Source organism: Ochotona princeps, chromosome 18, assembly GCF_030435755.1.
Source record: "Ochotona princeps isolate mOchPri1 chromosome 18, mOchPri1.hap1, whole genome shotgun sequence".
Lineage (NCBI taxonomy): Eukaryota > Metazoa > Chordata > Mammalia > Lagomorpha > Ochotonidae > Ochotona > Ochotona princeps.
The window spans coordinates 44,675,752-44,702,900 of record NC_080849.1 but is presented as its reverse complement, the minus strand read 5'-3'; the positions used below and the strand labels follow the sequence as shown (position 1 = coordinate 44,702,900).

General features: G+C 43.6%; 2 protein-coding genes across 5 annotated transcripts in view; both read left to right on the top strand.

The window, feature by feature from the left end:
• DLGAP1 (DLG associated protein 1) overlaps positions 1-27,149 on the top strand; it is a 753,977-nt gene that overhangs the window by 289,302 nt on the left and 437,526 nt on the right. For 2 of the 4 annotated variants that reach the window (XM_058676808.1, XM_058676806.1), the window contains exon 3: positions 5,910-5,991. The exons of 1 other annotated variant lie outside the window; for it this stretch is intronic. The gene's annotated coding sequence lies outside the window, so the exon portion shown is untranslated. Of the gene's footprint in view, positions 1-5,909; positions 6,002-27,149 lie in introns of all 4 variants that reach the window. One more of the 4 variants, XM_058676807.1, reaches the window with a different exon arrangement.
• Positions 23,051-26,161, top strand: LOC131482493 (myosin heavy chain, fast skeletal muscle-like). The gene has a single exon (XM_058676777.1). The coding sequence runs from the start codon at positions 23,051-23,053 to the stop codon at positions 26,159-26,161; it is 3,111 nt and encodes a 1,036-aa protein (XP_058532760.1).

The following is a 27,149-nucleotide window of genomic DNA, read 5'->3' as shown; positions in this document are numbered from 1 at the left end:
TTGTGAGGAAAGGCTGGAAATAAAGGAACAAAGGGAAGAGAGAACCTGTACTATCACAGGCATGGGCTTGTAAGATCCTTGAGCAAAAGTGTTTCTCCTCACCGGTCCTCACAGGCATATTTAGGCATTGTCTTTTCTTACTTACTTGTTGAATGAGTGACTGATTGTATGAATATGAAATTGCTAGGTAACTGCTGCCAACATGGTTGTCCAGAATTTACTGCATCAGAGTAGGACAGACTGGGCTCAAGAAATACTTGCTCTGGTCAATATTAGAAAACAGGGTTGGACCAGGATTGGAAGTCACTTACAGGTTGGAGCGACATAAAGTTGGAAGAGAGTTTAAGGCAATCACTCCCACCCCTCCTGTGTCCCATAGCAAGGATTTATCAGCATCTGTCGCCTCCTGCCTTTATAACCAGTTCCGTATTATGTGCATGAGTTCAAAAGTACAATAGAATCCCCAAAGCAACATATGGAGCACTTGTGCTGCCTGAATAAAAAGCATATGGTAATTGTAGAGGAATTGTGGTTGTTATTTTTACCCATCGCTGGTTTTGGTCTATCTGCCTTTAATAACATGAGAATAAAACACTTTCACAGAGAGATCCAGAACTTAGAAAATGATGGGCATGAAAATGATTTTTCACTTTCGGACAGATGTGCTATAGCTTAGGAAATATTCATTTCCAACAGCTATACCTGTCTTTGGGAAAATTTGCTTTTTCAAAAAAAAAGTAACATGACAAAAGACTCTTCTAAAGATAAAACGTGCTATGTAGTCTTTGGTAAGTCTTTTTCTGCATGGCTTAAAAGATAGCAAATTAAAGAACACATAGATACCTTATAAATTAGGTCCTTTTTCACAACTATTCTTTTTTTAATAACTATTCTTGAAAAAATAATAGATGTGTGATTTTTTTTTTACAGATAACTAGTCAATTTTATTTTACAGAGGAGCTGGACATGGTAACTTTGTTGTTACAAACTTCTGTGCAAAACTCCCAGTGGGTTTGGAGTCCATGCAGAAGAAACAGCCCAATAGGATTTGTTAGCGACCAATTCCATGCTTTAGAAATAGCTACTGTGATGATTAAACAAGTGAGTAATCGTATTTCCCAGATTTGAGTTCTTAGCATACAAATGACAGAGCAAGAAGCTGCCAATAAAGTCAGGAAGGCAATCTCCCATAAAATATAACAATAGAAAGCTTAAGACAGATTCAAGTAAAAGAGACAGTTCAGTTCTCAAGGCGAGTATTGATTAGAATCTGTATGGTTTATGCAATAAGCAGTCATCCTCACTATCCATAACTGATTTAGTCCAGGATCTTTCTTCCCCCAGCCACACACAGATTCCAAACTCTGTAGATGCTCAAGCCCCGTCTATAAAAGGCCTACTGTTTACAGATGATCTGTGCACATCCTTCAGTGTACTTGATCTCCATACTACTTACAAATACCCACTGCTATAAACACTGTGTACATAGTTGCTAGGCAATTTAGAGGATGTTGACAGGAAGTCCAAACATGTCTGACTCTTTCTTCCCAATATTTCCAATCTCTGGTGAGTTAACCTGCAGAGATACTGTACCCATATACACAGAGGGACAACCGCATATAAATTCCTGAGTTAAATCACCTCGTAGACGCTGAGTAGTGAATGTAAACACATTTTCCTTTTGAGAAAACTCTAAGGCTTATTCTGATACCTCACAGCAGTGGAATTACTTGAAAAAAGTAAAGGAGAACAGCGTGAGGGAGAGGATGGGAGCTGGATTCCACGGGCTTTCCTAAGAACAGGTTCCCCTTCTAGCCCCCGTGAGCTCCACCCGTAGCTGCATCTAGGCACAGAATCCTCTCCTACTTCCACCTCGGTTGCAGTTTATTCTCAGAGAGTCCAATAAAATATCTATCTTACTGTGATGAATATAATATGTTACTATGAGTAGCCCTGTACTTGGTTCTTAGTTTGGGCCCGGTGCTGTGCTGAACGTCTCAACCTTCATCCTCTCATTGATCCTTCACGACAGCCCTATTCTGATACAGCCACTGTGTGTTTCCTATTCAGTTGATTATTTTTGGTACCTGTGTTTCATAGCCATGGGAGCAGAGGCACTATTTTTCAAGGGACACATAACTCAGGCGAACTGATAAGTTAGGCTGTTGATTACTGCTATTACTTTCACCCCTATGATTGTGGCTGTAAAAATCCAGATAAGTAAGGACTCACAGCTGTAATAGCACTCTTGACATATACCTCTGTTTTCATCAAAGAATTAAATTAATTCCATAGAAAGTGTTGAAAAAGAGTAGTCTTCTTGTGGGCAGGAAGGGTAAAGTGCTGGTAAAGAAATGAGAAGCAAGAGAGGTCATTCCTGTAGAGAGGAGATGGCTACAGTTTCAAGGACTGCTTGGCTTTCTGTAATAATAGAACAATTCGTTTTCCACATTTTCACCTGGTTCTCAATTGGCTTGGCCATAGAAGAAATGGTTCCAGGGTTCTGCTTATCTTTAATGGCTGCTATTTTCCTTCTAACCAATGGCAAGAGATGGATACCTAATCAGTTGAAGCTGAATCAAGGGGAGCTGTGCATCCGCTTAGGAGGACTGGAGGAGCCTAGAGCTTCCTGGGCTTAGACCAGCCCAGCTATGGCCATGGTGACCATTTGGGGACTGAACTAACAGGTAGAAGATTCTCTTTTCCTCTTTGTGAAACCTGCTTTTAAATAAGTTGAAAGAGTCAGAGAGAGGCAGACAGAGAGATCTTCTGTTTACTGATTAATTCTTCAGATGTTCCTAATGGCCAGAGCTGGGCCAGGCAGAAACCATATCTTCTTTATCTGCCACATGAATGCACAGGCCTGTGCACTCAAAGCCATCCTCCATTGATTTTCCCAAGCCATTAGCACGGAGCTGGATCAAAAGTGGAGGAAGTGAGACTCAAACTGGTGCCCCTGTGGTATGCCAGTGCCACTGGTGGAAGATTAGCTTGCTATACCACCACATATAATTATACTGAAAAGGAAGAGTTACAGAAAGAAGGAGAGACAGACATAAAGATCCCCCATCTGTTGCTTACTCCCCCAAGTGGCCTTGACGGCCAGAGCTGAGCCAATCTGAAGCCAGGAGCCTCTTCCAGGTCTCCCACACAGGTACAGGGTCCCAAGGCTTTGAGTCATCCTCTACTGCTTTCTCAGGCCACAAGCAGGGAGCTGGGGGGGGGGGGGAGCAACCAGGACATAAATCAGTGCCCATATGGGATCCAGGCACTTGCAAGGTAAAGATTAGCCAATTGAGTAGTTACACCAGGCCTAAAATAAATAGTTGTGTAAAAAAAAGGAGGATAACTTACTCTCCATCATTAGGTTTTAAGGATGGGGTACAAGAAACAAATACACAGAATTGAGTCAGGTAATGTTTCTTGGCCTGAAACTGTCACACTATAGAGGAAATGGGAGGAAGGGTCAGGGAGACCAGGGCAGTTAAAGGACAATGGATGCGTGGAGCAGTGAACAACTTGGCCCAAAAGTTTGAAGAAAGCATTGTTAAGGGATTACTTATGACTGGAGCCATACAGAAAAGTGAGGCTGGGTCGGCGGTAGCCTAGTGGCTAAAGTCCTTGCCTTACATGTGCCAGTATTCCGTATGGGCACCGGCTTGTATCCCAGCTGCTCCGCTTCCCTTCCAGCTCCCAGCTTGTGGCCTGGGAAAGCACTAGAGGATGGTCCAAAGCCTTGGGACCCTGCATCCTCATGGAAGACCCAGAAGAAACTCCTGGCATCTGCCTTCAGATCAGCTCAGCTCCAGTTGTTGTGGTCATTTGGGGAGTGAACCAGTGGATGAAAGATCTTTCTCTCTGTCTCTCCTTCTCTCTGTAAATCTGATTTTCCAATAAAAATAAATAAATCTTTAAAAAAATTACCACAAATCCAAGTCACAGTTACTAACAAGCTCTTAGTAGAGCTGCTCATTAACTGTGTTTCCTGAAGAGGCCAAATAGTCAACACCAGGTTCAATTATGTTCTTACTTTTGTAAAATAGAAGCAGTCATAATGTGTATCTACTTTAAGAAGTTAACGGTAAAATGGAATTAAGAATGTGAGTGGATCTTGTGTGAGAAAAATCGCATTCATAAAATTTGGAAAATGTATATTTTGAAAAAACTTTGCATCGATTGCAATGTTCTGCACCACCATAAACTCAGTTTGGAGTCCATATTTTTGCAAGTCTTGTTAAGGGCCCTTGTGGATTTCTCAGTTATCAGGAGAATCAAACTGAGTAGTGCTGATGGATATGCTTTCAGATCATAAAATGATCTCCCCTTATGAATAAATTATAGGCCTACTATGGATTTCCAAGCAGAAAACTATAGAAAGGAATTTGCAAGTCCCAGACTGCTTAGACGAAATCAGTAGCAGAGGGAATAGAAGTACAAACTCTGGGTCCACCCCACTGAATTGAATCCTAATTCTGACATTCTAGTGCTAGTGCTCAGGATTGGAAAGTTATTTGAATTCTCTTTGCTTGTGTCTGTCTTCATCCTTACAACGGGAATTGAAAATAGTACCGGCTGGTGTTGTTAAGGTGTGACATGGCATGGCAAAAGGCAGAATAATGGTTTCCAAGGGAATTAAAGTTCTTACGCAGCTCACTTTCAAACAAGGGAATTATTCTGGCTCATGCAGGTGAACACAATCTAATTGTTGGAGTCATTAAAATCAGAGTTCAAGGCTAGATAAGAAATGTGAGATGCAGGCAGGAAGATAAGCTGACGGAGAAAGCAGCCCTCCTGCCACTATTGGCTTATTAAATATGAGACAGGGATTGGGTGTGTTATAAAGCTGATATGTGTAGAACATAGCCTGGTGTTATAAAGAACAAAATACATACAAGAGACTTCCCATTCCCAATAAATGTGCAAAAGAGTTGAGAGAGATGGAGGATATACCAAGTAAAAATATATTCAAGAGTTAAACCCACGAGATAGGATACACTGAGTGCTTGGGTGATGCAGTTAAGCACTTCTCTTGCTCAGATAAGGGGCTGCTCCAGAAACTTGAAGAATGCAAACTTGGCGGACTATGGAGAGTGGGTTTCCACCTGGGATATGCATTCGATCAGCATATTCTCCAGTTCTTAGGAGAGCTGGGGGCGTGAGCTGAATAAAGTGTGGCTCATGCCCTTAGCACGTAGAGCAAAGACTCAGGATTTCAATGTGGGGAGAAATACTTGTGGAGCCGGAGTCATAAGCAGAGACATGTGGAACGTTCTGCTGATTGAAAACCTTGGATTTTAGAGACTACACATAGTAGGCACTGAATGGTACAATGATCAAATCAACTTTTGAAAACATCAGAAACCCAAGAAGAACTTTACTGAATCACCTCCTCTACAGGTGTGTTTCTGAGTATCTGTACCAAAAAATAAACAGACTTTTCTCCTAAAAGTTACTGGTGCTTTTGGACACAGAATTAGGGTTGAGAACTCCTGGATAGATCAAATGGAGGAAAATGATCAAAATGGAGGCTTGGAATTTCAGGCTCAGTTTGAGCACTGCATCGCCATGGCCAAGGCATGCTGGAGAGCATCCCTGTGAGGGTGGCTACCTGGGGGGTGGAAAGGAAGAAACTGAAGATGCAGGTGCAGTTGGTGCAATAGACAGCAGGAGAGAAGGATGGAACCAGCAGCCTGCTGAGTTGTGAAACTTGAAAACAAAATGACATTGACGCCAAGCAGGTGTGCCAACGTTGTCACTTACAGAATGCATGAAGTGACCCGAGTAAATATCTGAAAAACAAATCTGGGAAACTCAGCGGTTAAAGAACCTGCTACCATCCCATGTTCCTGTAAGGTTGTTGCCTTTTGTCATAGACCCAGAGACTAAAACACTCATTTTGCGTCCCACAGGCTCAATCAGCTGCGATGTCCCTAGAGGTCTGCGTGGCTGCTCAAGAGAACTCCTGAGTGAATGACAAAAATACTACCAACAGTAAGTCAAGGTAGGGGTGGCAGCGTGGGAAGAATGGGGTCCACAAACTTCAAGCATGCCAGATTAGGATTTGAAAAAGGATACGGTTACAGCGGTGAACATTGAATTTCTAAGTCAACTGCCAGCTTCCTGCCATTTATTCTGAATCAAAAAACCATGTACACCCACCCACCCCTGTGAGAGTAACTGTGGACCCACTGACCTTTGGGGAAGCGTAATATATGGAGGAATGCCTAAGAGAAAAAAGGCCAATGTATTGAAAACTTTTCAAGAATCAATAACATCTTCTGTTTCTCCAACCTCGGCACGAACGATTTAACTTTAAAAATGGGCTCCACTATTTAGAATTGCTTTTGCTTTTTTTTTTAAAGAGTTTACTTCTCAATGATTTTACATAATTTTTTGGGGGGGTCAAAGCTGGCAGTCTACAACTGGTTATTATGTACGGTGTGGCTGAAATTAATAGAAGAGTAACACTCTAATGATTCAGAGCTTTTGTTCTGATTCATAAGAGGTTTTTTGTTTGTTTTTCATGTTTGTAGCTTAGTGAATATTCTGGTAGTCTGAATTCATCACTGTTTTAGAGCGTTTAGCTCTGAAAGTTTTTAACAGAACTTTCTGGTAACCTTGATTGAGGGGGCCAGAGGCTAGATGTTGTTACATTATCCAAGTGTGGGGGGTCGTTCATTCAGAAGAAAAGACTGCTTGGGGGAGAATGAGGAGGGAAGAGAAGCCACTGGGAACTGCCTCTCCAGCTCTCTACTTGTAAATTCCCCTGTTCTGTCCTATCCAAGAAACAGGAAAGGGGGAGGGGAAGGAATTCTGGAAAAATGGTAATACTGCAAGAATAAGGACTGAGTTTTAATCAGCTCCATCTCTCTGGTCCCTTTTTCGATGTGGAAGAAATGCTATCTAGAACACAGACAAATATGAGCAGCTCAGAAATACATGTTTATTTTTCTGAAGACTTATAGGGATCCTGTATGCTAATTATTCATTTAACTGTGATATGATCTTAAGTTACTAATATACCCTAAACCTATGGCTTCCATAAATTCATCAAAAATTATCCCAAATACTAGATGCCAGTGAAATCTTAAATCATCCTTTGAAATTGAAGTCAAGCTATTGGTTTATTGTCCACCTTTAAACCACATTACCAAACACCTGACAGTCTTCCTTCCTACAGCCCGAGTCTGCACTGCCCTGGCACCCATAAAGACCGTTAACTCCTCCACACAGGGCCTTGATTCTGTGTACAAATGAGGATAAACACATTTGTTAAACTTGCAATAGGTTTATAATCATTTGCAGCATCTCTTGGTAGACATGGATTTCAGTATTGTTTTATACCATAATAAACTTTTATGTTTGCCCAAGAGACCAAAGTAGTCAGAGACTATCACTTTAATACACCTTAAAAAGATTGTCAAATAGTCTAACAAAGCAAACTCTAACACACCGGGCAACTATATAAATCCAGACTTTTCTTCACCTGCAATACTAATACGTGTATATTTTTCCACCTGGAACGTATGTAAAGTATTTATGTCAGGAAGAAGAGATTAAAATATATGAGTATTCACTAATTTTTATGCTTATATAATAATATATTAATGGAAAGATGTACCATATGATTTAAAAATAAAATAGTTATCTAAAAAGAAAGGAAGGAAATAGGATAGAGGACATAAGAATAGAAGCTAGACTTATTTTGACACAGCCGCGTAGCAATTTCTAAATAAAAAGCGAAGTGCGGCAGTTGAGCCTGTGTGTCCAGTAGGTGGCGTAACAACACCAAGAGGACTATTACGATGCTGGCAGGAACAGAAAATTGTTACCCCAAGGGTGAGAACAGCTGCAAAGAACCTTAACCCTGGTTTTGTAATCGTTTTTATTGGTGGTTTAGTCTCTTAGTATCTATTCTGAGTCAGTAAAGCAAATGAATAATTCACCTATGGCTTTGAAGACCTGGCATTAGACACAGGGGAATGGCGGTTAAAAGCAAAACAAACCCTAACATTAAAAAAAAAAATGCACTAACAAAAAACCTCCGCTCTTGAGTTTGAATAAGACATGTCATTGTGAATGCATGAGGCACGTTATTTTATCAGTTAAGTGCTTCCTCGCTCGGCCTCTGGGGTGATGACAAGGTGCTCAGTGCCTCACACTGAGGTCACGGTGTCCTCTCTGCTTTCACACTCCAACGAACCAAGTGCTGCTGGCGCTGGCTCAGGTCTGTGAGAGGTGGACCCTGCGTAATCATGGGCTGCTTTGGTGATACCAGGACTCTGATACCAAGTGACCAAAGATGGGAAAACCCAAGCAGTAATACGTATGACAACCGCAGTGGGTTACAGCACATCAGATGTGTTCAAACAGGTGAATTCCTAATGATACTATGTGTGGAGATAAAACACTACTGATCATTCCTGGAAAAGCTCAAGGAAATGAAACCTTTGTAATAGCATAAAAATGATGATGATATTTCTCTATTTTAAAAACTGAAATAAACAGGTATGCAGAATATAAAAAATAGATAATTTCAGTAGAATTAAATTATAGGCCTGCGTTTCCCATACAGCAGTTCACCACCACTTGTGATGAAAGCAGTAGAGGATGGCCCAAAGCCTTAACCCTTCTGTCTCTCCTCTCTGTAAATCTGCCTTTCCAATAAAGAGACATACATTTTTAAAAGAAAGGTTTTGTTTTAAATTCAGTTCAATTCAAATTCAATGCTTTAAAGCTCCAAGAGGCATTCCTGTATATAATTAGAAGCTGATTAGCTTAAAGTAATTTTGTTGAGTAAAATATAAACAAAACAAATGTGCCAAATTTGTAAATCTTCCTTTTTCTTCCACCTTTACTATTTCTAACTTGAAGTAAAATTCTGATTTTTAAACTATCAGAAACCTGTAAGTTATTGAACTAAGCTCAGTTGATCTTTCTTTTAATATGCCAGTTCTTACATACCTAGCATAGCAGGCACTCAGAAGCATTAAGCGATTTGTTTTTTGTTCACTGAATCAGTAATTAGTGGCATCTAAACATTTACTTGCATCTTTACTCATTTATGAAAAATTATGCCAAATTCCCTAAACCTCTTGTAAAGCCGAATATTGTCTTGCAGGAAGATATCCTACACATTCATATAGTGATCTAATAAACAAATCGCAGAAACTAGAAATGCTTTTATTGCAGCAAAATAATAGAACACTAGGGGGCAGTGTTGTGAGCATTAAGCTCTAAAGAGACTATGAGGAGTTCTCCAATGAGGCAATCACTAATCCAATAAAGTCTAACAGCAGCGAAAGCATTTGAATGCTGTTCGTTGTCCATTTCCTGAATTTATATAGACCGTGTGCGTAGTATCCACACCTCTTGGAAATGATCTTTGCTCAAACCAGGACCCGCTTTAGGTTGGAAATAAGCTTTTCTTGTAAAGCTATTTCTAAGTAAACTTCTGGTCCCATCTTTAGGAAACAAAAGAGAAGACATAGCCAGAAAGTAATTACATATAAATGCAAACTCCAGGCCCCAGGCTGATGCTCCGCGGCCACCTCACTTTACCCTTTACTCATTCCCACTTTCTTCCACTTCCCAAGCATCTTTGCAAACCTCTGGCTTTTGAGAATATTCCGCACACCCTCTTCCTCACCCTTCTCTATTCTCAATTTGACGTGACTCAGTTGAATTTCAGGTTAAAGGATGCTTCAGTAATGAATCCTCAGTACCAACTACAACCTACAGAAAGAATGAGGCCAAAACTGAAGGTCTAAACTAAAAAAGCAAAAGCTATAAAGAAAAAGTACTTACATTAAAGTATAAACAGATGTGTATATGTTGTCTATCTTAAGAGTGTAGGATTCTTGTGACTGTATGCACTGCTTAGCGCATAGAGCGTGGACAATATAAATACTGAATATATGATAGCATGCTTAAACATTTACAGATCAGATACAGAATAAGCTGACAGCTCAGTCTCAGCACCTTTTTAATATGTAACCCAGTTCCTAATATTCAAGTCACAAGCCAGTTTTTCTTTGAGATTGCTAAATTCCGTGTGTTCTGTGAGTTACACACTGAATTGCTGTTGGTTTGACCTCCTTCAGTAAGTCATTCTAGGTAGTTCACATGATTTAGACTTCTCATTTAGCGGCAGGTGGCTCAGATGATTACAAAAGAGCATGATTAATACAATCCTGCTTGATTTGGATTCACTTCTTCAGATTTTCTGTACCTGGAATTTCTGTAGCTTATTTTCTGAGAAGTTTATAGATACTAAATATTTTGCCCTCCTGTGTGGTAGTCATTCGGGGTCTTACACCTGGACATTCCAGCGCAGCCAACCACCCAGCAGGGGGAAGTAATTTTTATAGTCTCGCTACATCAATCTGAATGCCAGAGGAAAGTCCCGTGTAAAGGCTGCAATGAGATTGAAGAAGGGGCTGTGCAGGGAGCGGGGGGAAGCAAAAGCAGCTCAAAGTTTGAGGCACCCAGAGATAAACCGTGTGCTCACTGTGCCTCCAGAGCAAAGGAGGGGTGGGTGAAGACCAGGGGAAAGAGATGTAGCAAGTGCAGGCTGACCAATCCCTGAATGTCCTGGGTTTCATGAACACAGTCTCACTCTTGGCCAAGCGCCTCTTGTCCTCTCTTTACTTCCCTCCCCACAGTCTTGTCAAACCCAATGGAAAATACATGTTAATAGGAAGGCTGTTACAAATGGCAGGCTTCTAACTGGTGCCTCTTTTTCCCACCTCCTGTATATTGTGCAACTCAGTAGGAAGAATTTTGTGCTGTATATAAATCTGAGGCTTTTTGCTGCCCACATCTCAACCTGACGAACTTTTAAGGGGATTCCATGAAGAAACTGCCTGTTGATCCTGAAGAGGCAGGAATCCCAGAAGTGGGACTGGGGTTGTCACCTCCTGTACATCAAGACAGTTTCCGTTGCAGCCCGTGCTATTCCAGTGTCTCCAGTCTGCACTGCTGCAGTCTCAACTCTGTTAATTTACACATTTCTTCCCCTTATTTGTGAAAATCTACCTGAAATTGCAGCGAAAAAAAAAAATCAAATGCAAAGCATGTTTCCGTTTTCACGAACTATCGCTCTTTGCACAGAGCTTACCTCTCTGCTTTCTCCTCTTCCTGACTTTTATTGAATGCATAAAATAAAGGAAGCCTCGGGGATTTTAGTCCAAGCATAGGATCATTACGTGACTGATGACTGCGTCATATGTGTGTGGGCAGAGCTGCTGGTGGCCAACTGACTCTTCTTCAAAATGTAGATTGCTCTGAAATGCAATCAGGGAATAAAAATGTGTTATTTCACTCTTTCCCTGGAGGCCACTCCGTTAGCCCAGGAAAGCCTTGTCTTTTTTAGTTTCCTCTCCCCTTTCTCTTCCTTTTTTCTGCTGGAATTGCTGATGCACACAAATGGGTTCCTGTGGGTGCACCCACCAGTAGCCTTCATCTTGTCATTTGTTTGCCTTCTGAAGATAGTCCTCAGAAGAGACGGAAACTAAAGGAATAACTGTTTTTAAAAAATTCCTGCTGGGAGTAGCTATTCGCTCATCTTTCACAGTCTTCCTTTTCATAGCTCCATACCAAACTAACTTAACTGCTCTGGACACATTTAAAGCTGGGTTTTGTTACTTGCACCAGAAGAGAGTTACGGCTGATGTGTCTTGTGAATTGCCAGAGTGTATGTTCTCGCTTCTTACACAGACAGGTCCTCAAGGTCTTCCAGGGACCCTGAATAGCTGAATTATCTGGGTAACTATTGCATAGAAGGGTTAAATTATTTTAATGCCTGTGTGCCTATCAGTGTCATCATTTGTGATTCAGTCTGTTTTTTCAGTACAAAGTCCTAATAATGAGATCCAAATTAAATAGATGATTTTAATTTGGATTACTAATTTTGAGAAAGAGAAAAAGAGACAGGTCTTATTTTTTAAAAAAAGAAAGCATCCCTAAGTTCTCTTTAAAAGACTGGCCATGGCCATCAGTCATTCCTGCCTTGACAAAGATTTGCCTGGTGTAGGATTTTCCAAACAGGAAATCTTTTCAAAATTTGTGTTCATCATTAAAATAGAGTAAACCAATATAAGAAGATAAACCAAAACAGTGAGAGTATGTTTAAGGCATCAGAATAGAAGCCCTGAAGAGCTCAGGGATTTTTCTACACACACACACACACACACCTTATTTATCTTATTCATTGTGAAACTATGTGACTAGAGCAGCCATCCGGGCCAAGGAGTACTTTGTAATACAAGAGCCTGGTCTCCAGAGATAAAATCTCTTTAATTTGTCATTTTTAGAAATAGCACCAAAAAATGCATTTTTCATGGTCTTCAGTAAAGATGATGTCAAAGTGGTTAATGATAATGGGATAACCACCAGGCACACTACAGTATTCTACATGTCATACAATTTTCTTTTTATGACAAACGGGTAGGGTAGGATCTTAGAGTCCTGCTCCAGAAGGTAGGCAGAATATTAACATAAGAAAGCAGGAATGTCTGAAAAATGCTTTGTGTAATTTTGGCTCTCTAAGCTGTGGGGAGAAAGGAGAAGGGCAGTACCAGACAGAAAGAACCTCGAAGATTGTCTAGACAGCTTGGGGCTTCTAGACTCATCAACTTCAAGAGGAGGTAGGGCTGCGAACCTCCACTGTGACTCAACTTTAAAGCCCCTGGTTCCAGATCTCCCTGCTCCCACTGGCTCATGCCTGAAATTCCCAACAGTTTCCCTGTTTACTTAAGCCTTTGGCTCCTGTTGTTAGCCAACCAGGTCTCTTACCCTTTCTTGTCAACTTTACCCTACAGCAAAAGGGGTAGGGGTGGGAGGAGGACAGTATGCAAATACAGATGTATGAGATATTAATTCTAATCATTAGGATTTGTATTGAAAAAGTCTGAGCAAGACATCAGGTGAAAATCATACAATACAGGACTAGGCTGGTGCTGTAGAGATAGAGATGGAGATGGGGATGGGGATGGAGATGGAGATGGGGATGGAGATGGAGATGGGGATGGAGATGGGGATGGGGATGGAGATGGAGGTGGGGATGAGATGGGGATGGGGATGAGATGGAGATGGGGATGGGGATGGAGGTGGAGGTGGGGATGGAGATGGGGATGGGGATGGGGATGGGGATGGGGATGGGGATGGAGATGGGGATGGAGATGGGGATGGGGATGGAGATGGAGATGGGGATGAGATGGAGATGGGGATGGGGATGGAGGTGGGGATGGAGATGGAGATGGGGATGGGGATGGAGATGGAGATGGAGGTGGGGATGGAGATGGAGATGGAGATGGGGATGAGATGGAGATGGGGATGGGGATGGAGGTGGGGATGGAGATGGGGATGGGGATGGAGATGGGGATGGAGATGGGGATGGAGATGGGGATGAGATGGAGATGGGGATGGGGATGGAGGTGGGGATGGAGATGGGGATGGGGATGGAGATGGGGATGGAGATGGGGATGGGGATGGAGATGGAGATGGGGATGAGATGGAGATGGGGATGGGTATGGAGGTGGGGATGGAGATGGAGATGGGGATGGGGATGGAGATGGAGATGGAGGTGGGGATGGGGATGGGGATGAGATGGAGATGGGGATGGAGATGGGGATGGAGATGGGGATGGGGATGGAGGTGGGGATGGAGATGGGGATGGAGATGGGGATGGAGATGGGGATGGGGATGGGGTTGGGGATGGGGATGGAGATGGAGATGGAGATGGAGATGGAGATGGAGGTGGGGATGGAGATGGAGATGGGGATGGGGATGGAGATGGGGATGGAGGTGGGGATGGAGATGGGGATGGAGATGGGGATGAGATGGAGATGGGGATGGGGATGGAGATGGGGATGGAGGTGGGGATGGAGATGGGGATGGGGATGGGGATGGAGATGGAGATGGAGGTGGGGATGGAGATGGAGATGGGGATGGGGATGGAGATGGGGATGGAGGTGGGGATGGAGATGGGGATGGAGATGGGGATGAGATGGAGATGGGGATGAGATGGAGATGGGGATGGGGATGAGATGGAGATGGGGATGGGGATGGAGGTGGGGATGGAGATGGGGATGGAGATGGAGATGGAGATGGGGATGGAGATGGGGATGAGATGGAGATGGGGATGGGGATGGAGGTGGGGATGGAGATGGGGATGGAGATGGAGGTGGGGATGGAGATGGGGATGGAGATGGAGATGGGGATGGAGATGGGGATGGAGATGGGGATGGGGATGGGGTTGGGGATGGGGATGGAGATGGAGATGGAGATGGAGATGGGGTTGGGGATGGGGATGGAGATGGAGATGGGGTTGGGGATGGGGATGGGGATGGAAATGGAGATGGAGATGGAGATAGAGATAGAGACAAAGAATAAATGGCAGTGGGTAGAGGGAGGTGATTGGCAGAGTGTGTAGGATGCTGCTTTTATTCACCCACATCCCCTGTTGGCGTGCCTGGATTCAAGCTCCAACTGTAGCTGCCTGATAGTGGCACCCTAAGAAGTGGCAGATACTTGGGTCATAGGAGGCTTGAATTGAATTCCCAGCTCCTGGCTTCGGCCTGGCCGAGCCCATAGCAAGGCATTTAACGAGCAAACTCCTGGAAAGGAGATTCTCTCTCTTTCTATGTTTCTCTCTTTATAGTTTCAAAAGAAACTTTGGTAATGAGAGATAATTGTTTTTGTTCTTGTTTTTGTCTTACATCAGTACTGTGACAAGTCTGTGCATTCATTGAGGATCAGGAAGATGAAGCTTGGAATAGGTGGTTACTGCTGTTACCCCACACATGCTGTATGAAACCGTTTATCATCCCTGTTAAACTGTAGTACAGCCCCTGTATGGATGGATGCCTTCAGAAGGTGTCTTCCCTGTCACACTAACAGGCAACCTCCCACAAGTGCTCCACACAGGCTCTGTTCCTGCCCACCATGGCCACAGGAACTCATGTGGAAACAATCTAGATGCTCCTTGAAAGAGAAATGGGTACAGAAACGATGGTATATGCATTCCATGGGATATTACACAGCCATTAGAAAGAATGGAAATTGGGTCCAACACGTTAACCTAGTAGGAAATGTCCTCAACCTTGCATGAGCTGAAATCCTATATGGCTGCTGGTTTGTGTCCTGGCTGCTCCACTTCACTTCCAGCTCCCTGCTTGTGGCCTAGGAAAGCGATCAAGAATGACCCAAAACTTTGGGACCCTGCACCCACATGGAAAACCTAGAAGAAGCTTCTGGGTCCTGGCTTGTGATCGGCTGGGTCCTGTCTGTTGTGGCCAGTTGGGAAATGAACCAGTGGATGGAAGATGTTTCTCTCCATCTGTCCTTATCTCTGTAAATCTGACTTCCCAATAAAAATAAATCTTACTAAAAGAAAGAACAGAAAAGAAAGAAATCGTACCATTAGCAGTGTTGTCCCAACTAGAGGCCATTATGCTCAGTGAAATAAGCCAGTCCCAAAAGGACAAATACTACATGTTCTCTCTGATCTAAGGTAACTTTCATGCCAAGTACAGAATGAATAGATATGTAGGTAAACATGCATATACGTATATTCTCACAGATGAACTGTATCGAGGCTAGCATATCAGGAAGTGATAATATGTTACACAATGCATCTCTACTCACAAATAAAAGGAGGACTCCCAATGAAGCTGTTAAATATACCTTGACAATTTGATGCTAGATTTTCTACCACTGTCTATACTTAATGCCTTGATACACTTAAACAGCAAAATATTGGACTTCTGACTGTTGCTGAAGGACTATGCAATTCTAACAATACGGGGAGGGGGATGGTTGTGGGGGAGGAGAACCGGGAGAGAGGAAGGACATAAGGTGGGGGTGGAAATCCGTTTCCTGAAGTTGAACCCCAGTAATGTAAAAGCACGGCCCAGACCCATCCCATTCTCCTAGCCCTAGGTGTCCTGTCTGTCTCCCTTAACACAGGGTGTCCTGGCCTGCCTTTTATCAAAAGGAATTCACAGATTTAAAGGGATCATTCCCCAGAGTCACTTGCTTCTCCAATAGATAAGAAACTTGATGGCCAGTATTGTCTGGAAGGAAGTTCTGTAACTAGATTTAAGTAACATCTCCTTCATGGGCTGGAGCCCAGTAGACCTTAGTGAATTCCCTAAAGATTATGGCATTGCTGATCAATCAGGAAACTTAGACTTATGTGCCTCTCAGCCCCAATTTTCTGTCTGCAAGAACCTTCACTCTGACTGCTCAGGGAGCCTGGCAACTAAGCAACAACTACCTGGCTCCTTGCTCTGTGCTTTGCAATAAAGACCTACTTTCTTCCATCCTCCCTGCCCATGTCAGTGATTAGTTTTCTGCATGTCAGATGAGTGGACCCATTATGGGGGTTCTGCAACAATGACTCCAACTTGTTTAGAGTGTTTTCCAGCTGCAATACCTATAAAACTGTATCATGGAAAATAATAAAATAATAAAACACACACAGAGGGACCCTCAGAACTTTCTTTTCCTCATTCCAAATGGTTTCACTTTCTCGCACAAGGTTAGGTTTCCATTTCTCAGTTCTGTTGGGATCACTGAAAAAAAGACAGTGCCCTGTACTAGCAGAGACGTGAACTAGGTTGCTAACTCAGCAACTAAGGTGGCTGAGGTGAGCCATGGCCAGACGCCCATCTCCCTCCAGAACACATGGGTGGGGCCGTCGGAGAGACATAAGATGAGACTCTGGGCTATCCAGAGCCTAAAAAGCACCCCAGTGGATGGCAGGTGAGGTGAGTGGGAAGACCCACTACCTCTTCCTTAAATCCACATGGAAAAAGCAGCAATGAGGAATTTCATTGTTAGATTTTCATCAGTTGTTTATCCCAACTGAGCTGTGACAATCAGAAATTGGTGCTGAGGAAATGCCCAAGCATATGAACAGTGATTCCAACTCATACCTATGGACCGCCGGTAAAATCTTGTGTTCAGGTTTTAGTTGAGGGTGAAAAAAATATAGTAAAACACATGGTGACATGTGTGCTCTCTTACTCTAATGGCTTCTAGAGGAAAAGGCAAAATTATCTCAGAGACATTCTAATCCATGGAGTACACAAGAAAGACAACATCCCAACTTATATTTAAGAATCATTGGAAAAATATGGGTTTTGAATAGATTGTGACCTCGTATCTATATAAGAAAACTAAATTTTAACAATTGTAATAATATTTGCAACATTAATTCTCAGTGCTGTTCATTGAACAGAATTTAAACATGCAAAGCACTTAGAATGCCTTGCAATGTAACTATGTGCTATTGTCAGAAGCAGCTTTTTCTGTAATTTCAATTTATTGAGTTTTGCCATGTTAAAATAAGATGAAAGGGTTATACTTGTCAGTAGTTTCCAAATTTGCTTTTAGAAACAAAAATCCATTTTTCAAACTCCTGTCTCTTAACAGTAACAATCAAAAAGGTAGTATGGCTCTTAATGAAAGGGGAGCTGCTTGGTTTGAAGTCAAGCCAGGTTCCTATTAATCAGCAGTGGCCTCTGGGGACCGCCCAGGGAAGCAGGCTGCAGACAAAGCCAGGGACGCCACAAGGTCAGAGGTGGGAAAATCAGTGATGTAGATGCTGTCATTCTCAATTTCAGATTGCCTTCCTGGAATCAGTGCCTAGCATATTAATACAAATATTTAGCCAAGACTCAATCAGGGTGACTCTAAGAAGTTGGAGATTGATCCAAGGATTCCTTCTTGGTCTAGCATTGGCTGCTTAGTCATGTGAGAAGAGGTTGGCACAGCTGAACCACAGGAATCCAAACAGTAGGTGATTACCAGTTGCTATAAAGTTGATTTCAGTAACTGGTGATTTCAACAAAGTACAGCCGCTACTGGATGGATACCAGCTAAATACCAACTCTGGGTATTTGAAGCTGTCCTTTGGACATCTTCAATGTGGAAAAACTCCACATTGGGTTGGAATCCTATTACAAACAGCTGTACTGTAAACAACACCTGGAAGGCTGTATCTGTTGCTTCCCGTTTGGTCTCAGCCCTTTCAAAACATTTTTTGGATTACCATATTGCAAAAAAAGGTTCTCCTGATGATGTTGACCAACTTTAAAGGAGAGAAAGGTGTGGGTGTCCTCACTTAGATGGGGACGGATCCTGCAAACCTGATGCCCTTTACCCTTGATGAGTTCATCCAAAATATTGTTGAGTCAGATTGCAGTGCTTAAACCCAAGTCATTTTTGACATTTGGATAGTAGTTCTCTATGACAGAATTTGCAAACACCACTTTGTATTCATCATAGAAGAAAATGAAGAATCAAAAGTAATACCTGGGGCCCGGCGGCGTGGTCTAGCGGCTAAAGTCCTCGCCTTGAAAGCCCCGGGATCCCATATGGGCGCCGGTTCTAATCCTGGCAGCTCCACTTCCCATCCAGCTCCCTGCTTGTGGCCTGGGAAAGCAGTTGAGGACAGCCCAATGCTTTGGGACACTGCACCCACGTGGGAGACCCGGAAGAGGTTCCAGGTTCCTGGCATCGGATCGGCGCGCATCGGCCCGTTGCGGCTCACTTGGGGAGTGAATCATCGGACGGAAGATCTTCCTCTCTGTCTCTCCTCCTCTGTGTATATCTGGCTGTAATAAAATGAATAAATCTTTAAAAAAAAAAAAAGTAATAGCTGACAGCTGTGAATTACAGGAGTTGGTCTGTGGTTTCATCTTTATGAAAAATCCACAAGGATACTTGTCACTGACCTAGTGAAGTGTATGATTTCTGCTGTTGGTCCTTGACACAGACTGTGTATTCACGTAACAAGAGGTGATAGTGCCAGGAGAAGAAACAAGACCTACAGGGTGTGCTGCATAAGAGAATTGGTAGATTGGGTCTGAGAAATGAGAGATGAGAGATGGAGAGATGAGAAAGGCTAATCAGTGTTGTGTGTGCTGGGAAGGCCACCAACACATATACAAACAGCACTTGCACGTGACCCAGGTTGGCTTCCTGTTACATCATGAAGATTGGGTTCCCCCATGTCACAGCCAGAAATGTGTCTGTTTAGTATTCCAATAAACTATTTACACATCATTTTTTCTTGTTCCTGTGGGAAAGAAGCACAGGAGAAAAGTCATTAAAATGTATCACTTTAAAAGAAAAGCATGTGGCTAACGAGTAAGCAGCTGTTTGGTTAAGTAAATGACTCATACTGAGGTATTTATGTAGCACATTTTTCAAACCTGTAAAAAAGTAAAGAAAAAAATACATGCCTAATGCAAAAGCAGCTGCTCCTGCCTTTATGAAAGAGATAGTACCTCTTCAGGCTTATCAGTTTATCTACTATAGCATACATTTGTCATTCTAAAGAGTACAATACAAATTTTAATTGAAAAGGGAATATTTATAGAGTACTTATTTTATGGATTGTTCTATGCACAAAAAGTCAAAAGCCTTGTCTTTTCAGAAACATTTTTATTCATTTTCATTCCTTTTAAGTTGAAAGAAGAAACAGAGACACCAGGAAAGATCTTCCATTTGCTGTTCTACTTGCCAAATACCCACAACAGGCAGGGAGAAACCAAGACCCAGGAGCCCCATCAAAGGCTGTGACATGGTACAGGGACCCAAGTAGTTGAGGCATCATCTGCTTCCCCCCACAACACAATGCATTAGCAAGTAGCTGTACTGCAAGTGGAAGAGCTAGGACTCAGCTGCACCACACACCAGCCTGGCCCAGCCTTACAGAAGTCAAGTCTGATAGGGAAGTTATTACAACCATACGACTGAAATAGAGCAAGTAATGAAAAACATTTTTTCTGAAAACAACTTTTATTTAAATGGTGATTTGACTAGTCCAGTCTGTCCTACATCCTATTTGGCTCTTGTACTTCTTGTCAGTGGGTATTAAAGCTCAGTTCCATCTAACCAACTCAACTCTCCAGCCCTCACGGATGTTGTTGAGTGCCTCTCTGTCTAGCCACCCCAGCCCCCGTCTAAGTTTTCATGCCCTCCCGCAGGAGTAGTGACTCAAGAGGGGGGAACCCACTATTTCCCTCCCAGGTCTCTCTCAGTCCCGGTTTATGCACTCTTCGGGTGGTTCTGTGATTTGACTTGACAGAATTAGTCCCCAGTGCCAGCTTCTGCCAGTTGATGCTGCGGTTAAGCCCAAACATCCCTCACCCACTCTAATTTATGCTTGCACCAGCAGGAATCATCCGCCTAGCCTGGCTTTTCCCTGATCTAGTCCACGTGCAGCGCACAGGTGTTGCAGCCTTTCTTAGTCTGGTCTGTCCCCATCCCAGCCCAAGCTCTCCAGTGGGAGTAGCTGTCTGGCGAGGGGACCAGCCCTTTAATCCCCCCTCCGGCTCTGCCGCCTCCCTTCCTGGATCTCGCACGTGCTGGTTGGGTGCTGCAGTCAAATCCAGTACAGGCAACCTCACCCTAGCGTTCCATAGTGTGCACTGGTTTTGTCACGACCAGTGCCGGCCTGATCCACACTCTGTTCTGGTGTTCGGATTTACCAGTGTATGACATGAACCAATTCAGCCAGGTCTGCCCCTGACCCATGCCAAATGTATGCCAGTGGGAAACTTTCCATGGCCTATTCTGGGCTGTTTCCTATCATGCTTCTTGCGCTTACCTGCAGGGACTGTGTCCTGCCAGAGGAGTTGCCCAGACTCCTCCATCAGGTCTCCCAAGTGGGTACAGGGACCTAAAGTTTTGGGCCATCCTCAACTGCTTTCCCAGGTCACAAGAAGGGAGCCGGAATGGAAGTGGGGTTGCTGGGATTAGAACCGGCATCCATATGGGATCCTGGTGCATGGAAGATGAAGACATTAGCTGCTAGGCTATTGTGCGGGGCCCCGTCTTGATTTACTCTGTCAAACTACTTACTCACAGAACTAGTATAGCATCATCATGGCTGAATGCCTGCACCATGAAATCAGATGTCCCAGATTTAAATCCTGCAACATCAATGTTTTTGCTTGGTGACCTCAGGCAAGTAACTTAACTGTGTCTCAGTTATCCAATCTATGTGAGGGGGGATGCAGGAATAGCAGTTTTTAAGCATACATTTACAATGGTAAAATATTAGTGTAAAGAAGTTCATGTAAAGTTCCTGGGCTGGCAGTAGTAGCGTATAAGAATATGTATTTTATTGAATTTGTATCAACCTTGGTTTTATTTGGAAAAATTATAAATGAAAAATAATAGTTTGATTTGGATTTTTTGAAATTCTCTTATTTCTACTAGGCAGGTTTTTTTTGAAACACTGCTTTGGGAAAAATAGAAATGGTTTATTTCTGGGCGTTTGTGATACATGTGAGTTTTACCTCAATTAGGATGATTTCTTCATTCTCCTGATGATGCCCTTTGTAAGCTGTATAAAGGCCAGCTTCTTAAGAGGCAGTTCAAAGTGCAAAGAGATTTCCAATGGTATTTACAAGCAGTTTGCAAGGAAATCATGATTCTCTTTTCTTTCGTTTTATTTCAAAGTTTCTATATTTATTCAAAAGACAAAGTGACAGAGACGGAGAGGGAGAAAGAGAAAGAGAAAGAGAAAGAGAAAGAGAGGGAGCGAGCGAGAGAGAGAGAGAGAGAGAGAGAGAGAGATAGAGAGAAATCTTTTATTTGGGGCTTAACTTTGCAAATGACCTCAATGGCTAGGGATGGGCCAGAAGCCAGAAGCTTCACCCTGATCTCACACATGGGTGACAGGGGCCCAAGTGCTTGGGTCATCTCCTGATGCTTTCTTAGGAATATTAGTAGGGAGCTGAATTGGATGTGGAACGGCAGGGACTCAAACAAGTGCTGTTCAAACTGGTACCATGTTGGGAAACTAGCGTAGCAAGCCAGAGGCCTAACTCGCTGAGCCACAGCATTGGTCCCCAAAACATGTGTCTCTAACTAAACATTTGTGGACTAGTTCAAGGAAACTCTCAGTGACTTGGGATTTAATCAGTCTTTTAGATCAAATGGAAGACTTGCAAACCATGAGTGAACATCCACAAATAATTGATTTCTTTTTACTTTTACACTTGCCTTTAACTTTGTCCATGAATGTGTGCTTCCAAAGTGTTATCATTTTGTGTGAATTGGACTTTTATTCCTCCAGACAATCTAAACAAGTTGGATTCATAGAAACTAAATGTAAGCAGTTGGTTACCACGGGTTTGGGCTGGAAACTAGGACAGAAAAGAGTTGAGCAAAGAGTTTACCCCAGTAGTGCTTGGGGCAGGTTATGTTTTAGTGATCCATTGCATAATAGTGTGACCATAGTTAAGAATAACATATTATGTGTTTCACCGTTGCTGGATGGTCTCATTATACACATAAAATCACAGTAATTAGATAAAGTGGTGACAATGTTTACTAGCTTGGTGAAATAATTCCAAAATGTATGCATTTATCAAAATATTATGTCTCCAAGGACATACAAGTACTGTCTTTTAATTAAAAATAATCTTTAAAAATATAAATATGAAATCTGAGAAACCGGAACTGAGATCTGAAATTGAGGCAAGATACTGAGTTAGATTTTATCTTTATCACTATCACAAAGAGTGAGAGAAGCTCCTTCTGAAGGAACAAGTTGATTTCAGTTCATAGTTTTGAAGGCTGACAATTTAATATTAGGTGTCATCTTTAATCTGGTATCAGAATGAATACAGAAGAAGGAGTATCATGGAGGGGAGAAAGAGAGAGAGAGAGAGAGAGAGAGAGAGAGACAGAATCTTCCATCTACATTTAAGGCAGCCCCTGTATGTTTAATACTGTCACTAACAGATACTGGCAGGCAGGGATGGTTTAATTGGGGTAGTGCTTGGTGGGACCTGGATCTGGTGCTGGGGAGGAGTCCAAGAGAACTGAGAGGCTAGTGAGCTTCGGGGGCATGGTGGCACACGGCCATGCCCCCGAAGTTCCGGGATCTCCAGGCAACCAACGGCCATTGTTAGCTGCCTATAAAAGTCCCAGCATGCCTTGCTCTAGCGACACTTTGTGGGACTGTCCGACTGAGCTGGACATGCTCTCTGAGCACTCCAGGGCAGTTAAGTGACCCACAGCCATGTCCTCAGGGATTCGTGGCCTAGGCTCCAGGCTAGGCCATTACCCAGCACTGGCAAAGGACAATGGTGGCTATTACAAATATATACCAGAAGGCGTCCAGAAGAACGACGGTGAAAGAGGTCAAGATGACCTGCTGACCAGTCTCACCAGAGACCTGGAAGTGTGGTGTCAGGCATGGGAGCGGCACAACAACCAGCACACCGCCATTCAACCTACAGTACCAAAAACACTGGATGAAATCAGGAATGAATCTGCATTGTTGAACACAGACTTGCCTGATGGAGTTGAAAGAGGTCAAGGTGACCTGCTGACCAGTCTCACCAGAGACCTGGAAGCATGGTGTCAGGCATGGGAGCGGCACAACAACCAGCACACCGCCATTCAACCTACAGTACCAAAAACACTGGATGAAATCAGGAATGAATCTGCATTGTTGAACACAGACTTGCCTGATGGAGACAACAAAGGAAAGCCTGCAAAGTATGTAAAGGGAGCTGACCACATCCTGGAAACCACTGGGGAGATTTCCTACAAAGAAGATCTACTCAGAGAGCTCAAGGGAGTGTTGGAGGCCTCTAGCAATCTTGCCGTTCTTGATCAAAGAGAACCTGAGTCCTGGAGAGAGACACTTCAGCGTCTCCTACAAGAGAATGAAATGCTCAAATCATCACTAGCGACAAAAGAAGAAACCATCCAGCTCCTCCAGGCCAGAATCGAGACACTATCTCATGGTATGTTGCAGAAAACCAAAGTGGAGAGAAAATATCAAGAAATGTCCCTAGAACTCAAGCAAATAAAGAAGAAGGAAGATCGTCTAGAGAAGCTCATGGAAGGTAAAGAGCTCTTTCTCACAGTGAAAATTCATCAGGTACGTTCCCTGCAGAGTCATCTGACAGACATCCAGGAGGAGAACAAGACATTGAAGCAAACCATAAAGAGGCTTCGAGAGTCAGTGTGTCTTGAACATGCGTTCAGAAAGATTGGTACACAGCCCATCATGGATGGAAACTATGTTGACCAAAAGTCAGAAGACACTGACTTGGCACAAAATGTCCAAGAGACTGACATCAGATGCACAATATCCAAACAGGGATTTGCCCAAGTCCTTGAAAATCTTGGACAATTCTTCTCAACCAAAGAAGACCTTCCAAAACACCTAAAAGATTTCCTAGAGGCCTCCAATCAGGGAGGATTCACAAAAGAGTCAGCAGAGCTGACAAAGTCTGTTCCCTTGGGGGAGCCCGCTGAAGGCCTTGAAGGAGCCATGGAAACACTGCAACCATCTCGAGTAACCAAGGAAAGCACAGTCAGGCTCCTCAAGGAAGAAATACCCAGAAGGCCTTCTTCAAAGCCTGACACCACCACAAGGGAGGCACAAAACCAGCAGATGTCTTCACAAATCAGACAACTGAAGAAGAACCAGGCATATTTGCAAAAATTAATAAAAGGTAAAGACATTTCCATCAATGCCAAAAATAGGCAATTATGTTCTCTGAACAAACAGCTTGCAGAGAAAGAGAGAGAGAATAACATTTGGGAGAAAATCATGAGGAAACTCTGTCACTCCTCCACTGAGAACATCAACCTGGAGACCGAGGAGGACCAAAAGTCTGCAGAACTCAGAAAACTGAAGAAGAAACAACATAAATTAGAGAAAGTAATGAAAGCAAAAGGGCTTGTTGTGAAAGCCAAAACTTACCAGGTACACACACTGGAAGACACCCTTCTCAAGAAAGAGGAGGAGAACAGCATTTTAAAGCAAGCCATGAGAAAATTAGAAGAAGCAGTGTCCACACTGCAGATGGATATAGCCAAACTCCAACAAGAACAGGAGAAAAGCCTTGAAACATTTCAAGAAGAGAAGAAAGTTTTCGAAGACACCAACACGATGATGCCCAAGTCCTTCCCAGGGAAGGAGGGGGCTGCCTGTGAATTAAGGGAGGAACTCCCCTCTGGGGCACAGCTGGTAATAGAAAAAGAAGACACATCCCAGCAGCTCTTGAGTGCCACAGAGTCCATGCTGAAGAAGAGTCCCGAGATTGAGCAGGGGAGAGAGGAAATGCTGCTGGCCCTGCAACAAGATCAGCTGCAGGAAGAGCCCCTGCAGAGCACAGTGAAGCATTCACAAGACAAGTTAAGCTGGGAGCAGGACAGAGAGCAGTACCATCTTGAACAGTCCCAAGATTCTCCCCTGGTTGAAGCCCTGCAGGAGGAAGATGGACAAGGTGCTGTTCAATCAGAAGCAGGAGCAGAGAGCAGACCTCTGAGAGCTCTGATTAGCCCATCCAGTGCTTTTGGCCCTGTGATTGAGCCACCCTGTGGGGAAGCACAGATGCCACTGCCTACACTGGCCACCTGCACTGCCAGCCTGAGTGGCCAGGCTGAGGCCAAGGTGGAACCCAAGCAGCTGCCTGCTGAGCCTAATCCCTCCACCACAGGACACAAGAAGCTGCTCACCACCAAGGTTGTGGGAACCGTGGTGTGGTTCAATGTCAAGTCCAGATATGGCTTCATCAGGCGCCATGACATGCAAGAAGACATCTTTGTTCATCACACGGCTATCAAGAGCTACAATGGCAGGTCTTACCTGCCCAGCCTAGCAGATGGTGAGACAGTAGAGTTTGATGTGGAGGAGGGCAGGCAGGGTGTGCAGGCTGCCAATGTTACAGGCCCTGGTGGAGCTGCAGTGAGGGGCAGCAGATACATGGCCGAGTGGCGTGGTTCCCATTTCTTCCCAGGACGCAGGGCTCCTCGGTACCATCCCCTGGGGAGACACTTCAGCATCCACACTGAGGGCTCAGGCAGCCTGTGCGACTTCCAGGCCCAATCCCGCTGGCCCCAAGAATGCCCAAGGGTTGTGCGCTGCTACCAGCCGAGACAGGATTCCCACACTCTGGTGTTGCATGAAAGGGTAGAAGATGCCCAGAGCCCAGCTGCAGGACAATACCAAGTGCAGAGCCAAGACCAGGGAGAAGACACCCAAGGCCAGCAGCCTCCTCTCAGGTGCTCCTCATGCAGCTGGAATTTGAGGCCTCTACGCCAAGATGGCACAGAGGCCAGGGCTGCCCAGCATGCTGCTGGCAAGGCACGCTCTTCTGATTCAGTGTAGTGAAGCCCGGCTTCCCATCAGCACCCTTTACTCTGCTGAGTTTTACCTAAGGCTTTCATTTCTTGGTCATGAAAATGATGACTTCAGCTCTTTTCAAGTTTGTTAAATTATTTCCACATCATTTCAAGTTGAGATTTTGAAAAATTTTTAATTTGTCAATTTCTTCCAACAACTTGAATGTACCACTTTAATGTACATCTTGTTCTTAAGAAAATAAACCACAAAAATGATGGAGTGTTCAAATCATACTATTTTCCAACTGAGGACACTCTAGTTAATGTGTTATTGAAGTCAAAAATACGCAAGAAAAAGGTACCAGATATGATTAACTGTAGAAGTTGAAGGGGATTTTGAAGAAGATTGAGACAAACATATTTAGAGTTCTTTGCTTAAACAAAGAGAAATCAGTGCATTGCTAACTAAGGGGGAAATTTCACAAGTTAACAAGAACTGGCTATAGAACGTCTTAGCAAAACAAATACAGAAGAAAGCACACAGCAGAAGAAACAGTTAAACAAGGTCTATCAGGAGACTTCTGAAATTCCAAATTTTTGGAAGAGAATATGGACAAAGTCCTAATAAAAATTTGTAATACTTTCCACAGCTGTTTGGAGGCTACTTATTGAACCACTAGACCGTCCACTCAGTGGACACACAAGGAGCTAATTTCTGGCTGAGGGTGGGTGTGGCAGGAGAGATCGGGAGGGGTTGAAAGACAGTAGGGATTTATGGGGAGCAGCCCTGTGGCATGACAGGCCAAGCATGTCGGCATCCCACATGGGCACTGAGTCTCGTCCTGCTTCCCTGCTTACAGTCCAGCTCCCTGCTCATGTGCATGGCAAGCAGTCAGGATGAAGTAGGTGTTTGGGGGCCTGGTACCCTCACAGGGGAGCCACACAAACTTGTGTCCCCTAGCTTCAGGCAGGCACAGTGTGGCCCTTGCTTGCAGTTGAGCAGTGAACCAGCAGGTGGAAGATCTCTGTCTCAT